At 32.6% G+C, this 12,382-nt stretch overlaps 1 protein-coding gene across 1 annotated transcript; it reads right to left on the reverse strand.

The window, feature by feature from the left end:
- Positions 1 to 8,805: 8,805 nt before the first annotated feature.
- On the reverse strand, positions 8,806 to 10,981 carry LOC125874434 (protein NLP3-like). The gene is made up of 5 exons (XM_049555326.1): positions 10,677 to 10,981; positions 10,038 to 10,504; positions 9,713 to 9,760; positions 9,312 to 9,573; positions 8,806 to 9,218 (listed from the first exon to the last, which is right to left on the reverse strand). The coding sequence occupies exons 1-4, from the start codon at positions 10,789 to 10,791 to the stop codon at positions 9,313 to 9,315; spliced, it is 891 nt and encodes a 296-aa protein (XP_049411283.1). The 5' UTR covers positions 10,792 to 10,981; the 3' UTR covers positions 8,806 to 9,218; position 9,312.
- Positions 10,982 to 12,382: the final 1,401 nt, after the last annotated feature.

The raw sequence follows: 12,382 nt of genomic DNA on the forward strand, positions 1-12,382 counted from the left end.
TACATGCACTCATTGACCTATTATAATGATTTTTTAATTATAAAACATGAACAAATTTAAACGATGAGAACAACAACTTCAACAATTTGTGGGATTAGATTTAATATAAATAAGATTAAAAATTGTTGATTCTTTACCTTAATATTCACACTCAACTAATCTTTCAATAGAAGACCTCCATAAACATTCTTATACATCTCTTTTATACTGGCCGAGAATTTTCCAACTCTATCAAATAAAAAAATGATTTAGACATCGTATATTAAGGAAATTACTGAAAACCGTATTTAGTTTTAACACAAAAACTGTAGAGAATCTCATAAAATTTGTTATCTTCTCTTAGAAAAAGTGAGCAAAGTTCTGCACAAAAACTTTGTATTGTACAAATTAGATTAATCTATCAAGCTTCATCCATTTCAACTTATGTATGTAGCATGGAATGCACAACAGTTGAGGATACTTACGAAAAAAAATCCAGTATTATTACAAGGAGATGGGACATAGTTAAATGTAAGACCTGATATAACAACAATGTTGTCATACTTCTCGCCAGAAACATCAGCACTCAAGATAACATTAACCTGGTCTTCAATACAAAAGATAATGTGTTAGAAGCAACCTTGGAACTTGTGTTATCTCTGTAGAGTAACATGTAAGCGAAGTAACTAAGGATAGATTACCTCAAGATGACTATTCAGATATGCAACCTGGATAGGTCTAAGTAAGTCCCTCAATGGGCTCTGTCACAACATCTGCAAATCGTTGCAGTTCAGCTACTTTCCAGGAGATAACAAAGACCTACAATACCAATTAAGCTTACCAAAACTATATAGCTTTTAGTTATGATGATAAAGATAATTGTCAATAAAGATCATTTGTGCATACATATTGAAACATAATTTATTTTCTCTCTTCAAGAGAAGGGAACTAAGAAAAAAATGAAATCCAATTGAAGAGCAGTACATATCAGGCTCTGGAGTGTTGAACAGACAACTATAAAAAAGTAGATTAATGTGCAACTCCTGTTGCTTTGTTGCCTTGTTTTAATTGTGGATTAGTTGAAGAATATTATTATCTCAAAAGTGTCCTTATAGATATACTGCCTTGTAGCTTAAAAGTCGATTAATGTGCAACTCTTGTTGCTTTGTTGTCCGGAACCAAATGAATGGAAATGTGTTCCTACCTTCAGGTATTCGGATTATGTTCAAGATTGTAAGTTGAGTCGATAAACCAAAAGATATTTCAAATCAGTTGGGAAAAAACTATTAATTAATGACAATATTATTTGCGAACAAAGACCAAGATAATTGTGAGACACAATTGAAAATCAAATTATTGAACATTAAGGGGAAAAGATTAGGGGAATGGTAAGAATTCATATTTAAAAAGTTCATAGAAATTGAGACTGGTACCTGAGTTCTCAATCACATTAAGGACCTCTATTACCAGCAAGAAAACCTTTCAAACTGATGTGAGGTAATATTATGTTTTCCATACTTTTATTTGCATAGCTTGAAATAAGAGGATAAGACAGGTTATCATGTTCAATGTTGGTGTAATCATACTTAATTCTTCTCATTTTGTACAAACTTTTTCTTGTAGTAAACTTAGCAATGTTCAGAACTACTGAAAGCTATAAGAATGTAACAGATATAGGTATCATAATAGAGTCAATATCACGATTAGAGTCAGTTTCGATAAAAGGAATTTAAGACTTCTCCATACATGCTTCCCATTAGAGTATCACAATTTTCAAAATTATTAGAAAGAATTGTCAAAGAATGAAGACATTGAAATACAAAGGACAGTTGAAAAGGTTAAATCAGTTTTTGACATTCTTTATACAGCTTATATTATATGATTACCTCTAAAATTCTGCTTGTTGTCAACAGTTTTATCGATTTTTTAAGTTCTATATCATATTTGATACTTGTTGAAATCATCTTCTTTTCACTGTATTTGAAAATAATTTCTACATCCCCTCATTTTCATTTGATTCGTATTTTGCAATGCTTACCTCTATAGCAAGTGAATATCATTTCTATAATCAGTGATTATCAACATGCATGTGTTCTATTTACTATATGTTCAACCAAATAGGAAAAATGACTTGGGAGATCTGTTGTAAAAGCATCTTATGATTGTGTCACTGTAAATATGATCAAAACTTAGCGCATGCTATGAAGGTTAGAATTTGTCTAGGATCAAACAGAAAGAATTTAGACCATGAAAGAAATAAAGGGGTACAAAACTTCATCAAATAGTGCAAACAGATGGGAAGAGTAAGGTGACTAGTGAAACTCGAGAACACTTAGAACCCAAATTCAGTTACTATGGCAAGATTAGGTTTCAACCTTGTATGATCCCTTCATTAATTTATAATTAGAGAAGTATCAATCTAAACCTCCCAGCTCTTAAATCTGATCAATGAAGAGAGAAACTTGCATGTACAACTTCTTTATGAACATTGTTATTTCAGTGTCTAATAAACATTTGATTTGACCATATTAAAAAGCTTAAGGATAAAAGAACCAGAAGACATAAGTTTCTGGAGAAAAAAACATAAAACACAAAATAAAGAAGAGATCGAAAAACTTTATATTCTAAGATATATAGCAAAAGTGAGAAGAAGTCAAACATTTGTAACTCCTAATTCAGCAGCATAACATCAAACAGTACTTAGCTAGCCTAACCAACAAAAAAATAAACCGTATCAGCACTTGGATGCTATTCAATAAGCAGAGAAAAACACATGTCTTTAACAAACAGTCCCCACCAGCCATCCAATACAAATTCTACCAATTAAGCATTTAAATAATCTAAGTGAAAGAGAAAAAATATTAATCATGTTATTACCACGAGAAGATGATGAAAAACAGAGAGCATTCTCTTTGGGGATATTCACATTATATTCTACTTACTCATAGCTTAAGTATTACTATTAATACTTTGCTAAGCAAATAGAATTTTATTGGACCTCACATCTTTTTTCTTAATTTGCATAACTGAAAGCCTAACTAATACCGTATAGAAACTATATCATTTATGTCGGTTGTATGCATTCTTCTTTGGCAAGAATATTTCACAAGAAAGCGACTGTCTTTGCAGTGATGCTTTAGCTAGATGAGTGTCTCAATACTAAGCTGAAGGCTCTGTTATATCATTAAACACGAGCACAAGAGAACATAGAAACCTCAATTATCCATAATCTAAGAGAGATAATTTTAAGAAAATAGAAGATAGAAGGAAATATAGCTCTGAAATTTTTTATCAATTCATATTTTTGGATCAACCTACGGTTGTAATATCCAATTGAGAAAGTGAAAAGAAGCAATTTTTCTTTGACCAAAAAAAAAAAAAAGAAGCAATCTTTGAAAATTTGAAAAGTAAAGATAATGCTAAGAGGACTGATTAAGAGCAAGAAAAAAGAAATGGTCACACAAAATTGAAAATTTTGAAGTTAACCGAAGAGATAAAAGCAAAAATGTGACTAAGCTTACCTGGAAACACTCAACCCATCAGTCTTGAAAACTAATGAAGATTGATGCAACTGAGATTTTTATTTTTTTCATTGGATGAGTGAGTGGAGAAAGATGAAGATGCTTCTAGAGTGTAAATAGAGCCTTGGTTTGAGCATGAGCGCACGGATATCAACCGACTTTAGTATACAAAAGTTATAATTTGCCCTTGTATACTTGATTTAATATCACTTTTGCCATTGGTCGTCCTTGAGTTCACATTTCTATATAGTAGAAATAAATAGTTTAACTATTGGTTTTCTTTTCCTCCTTCACAACTTCATACATTCCAAATTGCTTAACAAAAAAGGGTCATACCAGACTCACATGAAAGAGAACTTTTATCATTTCATCAAGAAAGAGGAGTTTCAGCCCTAAGAAAGAGCTAAGAATAAAAAAAACAACCAACCTCGTAAGAAAATGAATGCCAAATTAGAGTAGCCTTAGGCCTCAACCCAAGATCGCCTTTGTAATAGAGAAGCCTGTCGCATCTAAGCAAATATTATTTGGTAAGGACAGATAATGAAGTTTGCTTCACGTACTAGAAGGCCACTGACATGGGACTCCTTAATTAGCTAGAGGTTTGTGTATAAAACACAGAGAGATTATTGGTATACATTGCTTAGGAGTTTTGGTTTTCTGTGTCCACGTTTGAGTGAACCATAATTAAGTTGGCAAGGGATCAGAGAGGAGTATTGTTTTGTGACTTATACTTTGAGAAAGTGGAACATTGACTAGTAGGGGTGAGGAGCTATTATTGGTGTGTTTGTTGGGGTCTCTGTGGGTAGTGGGGTTTGGGCATCTCTGTCCACGGAAAGAAGGGTATGTGTAGGTAGATGGAGCGAGTGTTTTTTGGATTGTCTAAAGCTAAAGAATGAGTGTCACCAGACTTTCTATTTTCAGCAGGCAATAAGAATGAGAGAGCTCTAACGTGTAAGATTTCGGAGCATCTCACTCTCTAACCCATTTCTTTCATCACCAATTTTTCAATTAACCCACTGCTTTACACTTGGACATAAAGATACTCTCATGCAATCTACAAAACACCAAATCTGAAAATTCACTTTCTTTAAATATAAGTCAAAAGTAAAAATCATAGGAAATTGCACAACTAAGACAGAACTAAATGGGCAGTATACACTCTGTCATCCTATAAAAATACTAGGTTAAATAAAAAAAGACGTGGGCATGTGAAATTTGTCTAGCTTATTCTACAAATCATTGAGAAAACTTACTTGTTGGAGAGTGAAACCGGAAACAAGAATGAGTCCAAGTCGCCAGAAGGAAAGCATAAATCTCTCAAACCATTCTACATATTTGTTGAGATGCACACTTGACATATCATTTCTGTTTACCAACTCAGTATAAAGATGAGAATAACTTGAAAGTTCATAAATAGACTATTGTATACTGCTTAAAAGACTAAATGCAGGTCACAAATTTTTTACCAGACCTGTAGCTAACTGGCCACTAAATCTATTTTTTTTTTTTTTTGATAACCGAGAAATCCGTCTGTGACCCGTCCTTTGGACCAATCATAGCCTTCTAAACTCGGTGGATAATGGGCTAAATCTATTTGCTGAGCCCATTACAATTTTATAACTTGTTATTTTGATCTAGATCACTGATTAAATCAGCAAACAAACCGACTTCTTTTCCAAAAATAAGAAGAGCCAATTTCTGGAGTGTAGCCTGTTTTGTGACACATTCTGCACGCAAACACATTACACACTAAATAAATCCTGCACTCCTAATCCGCAAATGGTGACGGGGGTCAATTATTTCAAGATTCTTCCCCTCTGTATAACGACTACTTCTTCGCACACAATCACATCGAAGGTAGATGGACTTGGTATGTGTTCAAACAGCCCAGAGTGAATAGGAAATCATAAATCAAATCCTCATGCTATTATTTTAGATGAAGACAGACGTTAGGTCAAAGATACATCTGCTATGTTTATCTCGGACCTGGAACTGGAGACAACTATAAAATAAAATCAGATGGCTAGCCTGGTTAACTAAAATTCAGTGAACAGATTACCCATGGTCAATTTGAAACCAGTACAAGAATTTTCAACTCAATCTCTAGTCACTTGGTGAGCATGAGGGTGAATCTGGGCAGCAACTTTGTTCAACGGGAAATGACAAATCTACAAAAAGGTAACATGTCACTCTCTCAAGCTAACTCTACAAATGAAACAAAAAAAAAAATAAAGGTACAACAGGATGATATAACTGTTACCTAGGTGGCGGATGTGATAGAGGAAGAACATGAAGCAGACAATATGGAGGTACAAACAATGTTACAGTTTACTCAAGGTTTGGAGGAGTTAGGTTCTCCTCTTAACCATACTGCTACAGTATTCATGCCAAGTAGGGGGAAAGGTAGTCCAGTGTCTGAAGTTTGTCAAAAACAGAGGTGTGCTCAATTCACAGGCTCAAGTAGTGGTAAAGGTATTAGTCCATTGTCTTAATTCAATAATAAATCCTGGGCAGCAGCTATTTACTACTACTGTTGTGAGAAGCTACAAGAAAAATATGCTCAATAACTTTTAATGATAAACCAAATTTAGCTATTTGTAGAAGAATGACATGTTTTTACTCGACTTTAGGTAAGCTAACTAGAAGTTCCATGTAGCTTATGATATGAGAGCATGAATAATCATATCATTACCATCAATCTTAAATGTTGATGGGAGAATTTATGAGTGTCTTGTACAAAGAATTTGTGACAGATGGTTTTGTGTCATACATGGATTTGACTGAGGATTGGTACTGTAGGAGCTATTTTGATGCAGGTGAATATGGATTTGGTCTTTGTGCTGTAGAGTTCCAAGCATCAAAGGATTGCCTAGAAAATGCAAAGTGTAATGATGGTTATTTCATCTCTCAAGATGGAACTGCAGTAAAATTTAAAAAACTGTCTAATGAAATTTGTATATTTGATTGTTATGTTGGAGAACGTTAGACTGAAGCAAAGCATATAACAAATATACAAGTGCACAAGGTATAAAATGTAATTGTAGTGACCTTGAGCCCGGCCGTCCCCACAAAGAGAATTCTTCCTATAAGCAACCTTCCCATCTGATTTATCAACTAACAGTAAAAGAAGTTAGCAGAGATTTTTCACTTTGAAATTTATTTATTTGAGTTAAAAAGACCAACCATCGTCACAAACACCACATTACATCAGAGCATTACTGAGGTGAAAATCACATGAGAACAACACTTTTCTTAAGTCAGTCATTGCATTCACCGTCTGAACTTAGTAAAAGAAGCAACAAGTAACTAAACTACAGTGTGACAATATACAATCATGTAGACTGATTGGTCTTGTTACCTTCACTCTTCTTATGAACTTCAAAGAAAATGCTTGAAAGTAAGTAATTACCAACTATCATACAGAACGCTGACTTCAACACCCATTATTGGATGGGAAAATGCCATGAGTGTGAATGCATCACTACATGATGCTAGAACTTTTGCTCCACGACAAATCAATAAAACTTGCATAAAATGAAACAATTACACTACATGTTAAAGGTAAAAATGGCATCTTCAAAAACCATTCTAACCTTTTTCTTCAAAAAGAAAAAATTGCAGAACTCCAAAGTACTGGCAAAGCAAAAGGGAAGGTTAAAGCTACACAACAGAGTCAGATGTTCCATCATTGACTTACAACTATTAATAACTAATTAGTCTAGACATGGCAATAAACTAGTGTCATATATAAAAATGGTTCTTTAACTTCGTAAAATCCAGTTATTCTCATATCCTTCATATTACTACTAATATTTATGAGTTCGAACCATTTTCACTATATGCTTTCTTCCAAATGATAACAACAATACCTATGCCTTGATACCAAACAAGTTGGGTTCGGTTATGGGCCCAAACAAAGATGCACTGCTTGTTATAGGCTGCTAAATAATTTTACAAAATCATATCTTTGTCAGCTCCAAATAGATACATCAGATGAGTACTATAAATTAAAGTTGGAGGTGTGAGAAATATTGAAAAAGAATATTATTGAATTGTTGTCTTGTCTACATTATTACATTAAGACCCAATTTATAGACACTAGAATACAATTCTTTACCAAGTAGGATACTATTTTCTATTCCTATTTCTATTTCTATTCCTATTCCTATTCCTATTCCTATTCCTATTCTAAATAGGATTGTATAAACCTATTCCTATTCTAATAGGATTGTATAAACTTATTCCTATTCTAATAGGATTGTATAAACCTATTCATGTTCTAACAGGCTTCAACTACACGAAACACAAATTGTAGGGGGGATCTTGCTCCTTGGGAACTGGACAAACCTCCAAACATTGTAACTTAAAACAAAATATGATAGCAACACATCTGCTGCAGTTTATGAGATTATCTAATCACCTAACCATGAATGGGAAAGCCTGTAGAATAAGAGAATTCTTTTGCCTAGTTCACACTCCATGCATGGCTAATAAAAGCGTAAAAAAATGTTGCGGGATAATTTCATGATGAGAAAATAACGAACCATTGCTTGCTAACACCAAAACCAATACTTCGATCCATACTAAACCAGTCTCATGACCAGGCAGATATTCAAAATGGAGTTCTATAAAGGCTAATAGTAATAGCTATCATCTAAATTCTTGGTCAAACATCCAATGGAAAAGCCACCATGCATAATAGATCAGTCTTGAGTTTATGGGGATAAATATGAAAGAGAATAAACAATGGAACAGTGGAATTTATTTAAATAAACAACAAGAAAATTAGAATTGCTGAGAAAAGAAATAAGCCCTACTGTATATGTGTACCTTTCAGACTGTCATTCACGCTCTTTCAGATGAAAATTCCGTTCTGTTCCTTCCGACTAAACCTCGGAGTAAATCCTTTCAAAATCTGCAAAAAAGGGTTTCCTACACGACCTCGATCTCTGTTTAGAACAATTCTTTTTCCATTTCTGTGTCAGATAACTCTACTTCGCAATTAGGATATTGAGTGCAAATTTCCTATCTCAATATTCGAGTGAGTTGTGAATTCAATTGGGAGTCTACAGGGGAAACCTTTCTAAACTGTCGAGAACATACTCACCTGCGCTTATATTGGAAGAATGCTTATATATAACATTAGAAGAATGACAAGTGATATGCAATGTTGAAAATATCAATTGAAATAAACAAGAAAAAAAAAAACATAGTTGAATATTGTCAATTGAAACAAATACATAACATAAAATGCTTCTCCAAAAAAATTTGTAGCAATATTCTGAAAAAGGAAAGAGAGAAGACAACAAGACTGCATTCATTTATCCGACTCCTTTAACGTTATCTTGCAAAAGAACAGGGTACACTGCACCAGAGGCATATTCTTGTAGATTAATATTATGATTCAAACTCTTAAATTCAAACGTAGAAACAAGTTGGGCAATCCAAAAGGCCCTACAAGGAGTTTCTAAAACTACACTTGCTAGAAAGAAGGAAAATACTCAAGAAAATTATACGAAAACTAGCTAAAAAGGAAAACACTTAATTATTACTGGAGGACTCCCTTGAGAAATATGTAATTTCTTCTTATACTACTTGGTTGTCCTTCCTTGGATCCTTCTATAAATAACGGATTTGGTAGTTGGAAGCCTTGTGTCAGTGTACATACAATGGAACAGTTGCATTCTGTTTGCAAACGTCTCAGAGGACTCTTGGAAGCTGCAGGCAACAAAACGGAAATATTTGAACAATTTAAAGTACAATTAATAGAGCGCATGCATGCATCCCGGCCTTGAGACGGTAAAACTTTACCTCAGGATCTTCGCCATCCTTCCATCTCTTGCACTTGTTGTTGGTGGCTAGTAGCTTCATCATCAAGTTTGAATCCAGGTGCATCTACCTTTACCCCTTGATTATTACAAGTACTTATTTTTCCTACTATAGGAAGCCTTGCACAAACCGTCGGAGTCTTTTGGAGCAGAACTGAATTAGAATTAGTACTACTGACCCCATAAACTTCATCAACCTTGTTGGCCATCAATGAAGGAAGCAAGCCACCTTGTGCTACCGGTTCCTGATTTATATTTGAAAAGCATTTACATAACGCGTTAATATTAGAAACTGTCTAAAAGATGTGTGTGATCCTTCTAAACAAAGGAAAGTGATACTATTTATAGAGCTGCATGCATTATATATTGCAAAGACAAACATACCTCCATGAAATAGTGTCTGCCGCTGTATGAAGTTGCCAAATTTATTTTCTGCCAAGAAAAAAAAAAGATGACTAATAAGCTTCGGGGAAAATGATTGGTTATGAAGATCTACAACATCACATCCACTATAATCCCACAGGTGGGTCTGGGGAGGGTAGAATGTGTTGGATATGAAGATCTATAAAACGAAAATTGATTGATTTTGAAAGTGTTTACAGTTGGCATTAGAAAAAGGAGAAGTAATCCTAAAGATTCTAAACAGCTAGGCTATGAAGAATTATATAATAGTGAGTCAAATATTACTCCTAGCTAACAAGTAGATCACCTCAAGCTCCCTCTTGATTTCTCGATACTCTTCAATGGCAAAGTCAGGGTCTTTTTTAGTAGTGACCAGCTCAAGAACAGCAATACAGGAACTTGGTGTCGGAGAATACAAGTCGAATATTGGCAGCACCTTGGAAGCTTGAATTCCAAAACGCTTTGCCAGTTGATAATGCAAGAAATTGGCTTGGTTTGAAAATTTTGAAGAACGATTAGTAATATATTTATTTACTCCAATTTGGGATGACTCTTTCCTATACAGTGGTAGTTGAGAAGAAGAACCACCCTCCTTTTCATAGGCAATACCGTAAGGAGAATCCTTAGCCGAAAGAGTGTCGTCGTTTGCTTTGGGTACCCATATTTGAAGTAGACTATCTTTTGATATTAAACTCACAGAATCTGGTTTCCTATTAATAAACAATTCCACTAGCATTTGATACAGGCGTCCTAGTATTGCCGCTGTTGCTTCATCTGTTTTCAGAGAAAAAAAGTAATGATTTATCCAATCCAAAAACCCTAAATAATTTCACAAGGAACAATTGGATGAGAAGTTGCTTCATCAGAAAAAAATTAATGATTTACCCAATCCAAAAACCCTAAATAATTTCACAAAGAACAATTGGATGAGAAACTATTTACTTACCGGAACGATTGTATCTGTTTTCCCAGAGTACTTGTATGTTAATTAATGGCTTTTCCTCCATTGTAATGCTAAGATTCTCTGTACAACTTCTTTTTATTATATAGACTCCCCACATCCTTCATCTAAGTGGTCTCAACTTTTCTCAACTCCCCATCTTTTCTTCTTCAACTTTCTTCTTCTTTCCTTCAACTCTTCAATGTCTGAATAAATATAATAAAAAATAAATATTAGGTAAAAGTCGGTATGGGAAAAAAAGTTGAAGAAGATTTGGGGATGAAATAAATTGAACACCGCGAGATGAAGCAATTTTCTCATCTAAGCATTCTTCTTCAACTTTCTTCTTCTCTTCTTATGATTATGATTAATGACAACACAATGGGTAAATAATACTTACGTCATTTAACTCAATAATTAAATTTAAAAAATATTTGTCCAACAATTTAGTCTACCTGCTTTGTCCATTTATTTATTTAAAATATATACAGTATATATTAATTTTATTTTGGTAATTTAGTAAATTTTTGGACAAATTTCTCTTGATCACTTCAAATAATCAAATATAATAATATTTTATAAAACATAGGAATCAGGGGTACTTTCGGAATAGATGGAATAGTGAGGTTATCTAAATTTGTGGGCCAACTAAAATTCATTCTGCAATCTCATCTATTGATGGCAACGTAGGGCTATCTAGGGAGAGTTCTCAACATACTAGACGCAAAATCCTGCGTCAGCATGGTTTCAATATATGGTTTTTTTTTTTCAAATTTGAAGTGTCAATTAAATTTTTTATATGATTTTTTAAAAATATTTTAAGTTGTTAATTATTGTAATTTCTAGTACTTTTTACGTAATTTTTAAAAAAATATTTTAAGTTGTTAATTATTATTTTTTAATGTTTTTTATGCAATTTTCAAATTATATACGTTATTCCTTTTATCTCAATTTATGTGACATGAACTTTTGAGACTTAACCACGTTTTTTTATGATTACTTTTGGATATATATTATACTCTTTTTCTCAATTTATGTGAGACAAATATAATTAGAATCAACCAATTTTTTTATAAGGTTTTACATAATTATAATTAAGTTATTAATTATTGTGATTTATAGTTTCTTTTAATGTGATTTTTATAAATAGTACTCCTTTTGTTTTAATTTATGTGATTTAGATGAAATTTTGAGTCACTCAAATTTTGATATATATTTTTTTGGTAATTAAAATTTAATTATAGTGATTTAAAATATTTTGTACGTAATTTTTAAATATATAACACATAAAAAACATAATACGATAAAATTCGATGAAGCCACGTGATCATGACAGAATACAGGATTGCTAATGACTACTACATCCACGGCCAATAATATCTATTTATATATAATAGGAGAAGAAAAATTGTCACGTGTCAGTGCCACAAAAAAATAATTTATGAATTATTAAAATTAATTTAAAGTCTATAAATATAAAAAATGCAAATCACTAAAAAAATTACAAACCGTTTGCAGTGTAACTCTCCATAAAAATAGTATTTATTATTAAAAATAAAAAATAAATCTAAAAAATCTTTATTTGAAATAAATACTAGTATACGTGCCCGCGCGTTGCGCGGATAATTTAAAATGTAATAATTTTATAATTAAAAATAACTAATAAAATAAAATAAAAAAATAAATATATATATATATATATATATATATAT

This window comes from Solanum stenotomum, chromosome 8 (assembly GCF_019186545.1).
Source record: "Solanum stenotomum isolate F172 chromosome 8, ASM1918654v1, whole genome shotgun sequence".
NCBI lineage: Eukaryota > Viridiplantae > Streptophyta > Magnoliopsida > Solanales > Solanaceae > Solanum > Solanum stenotomum.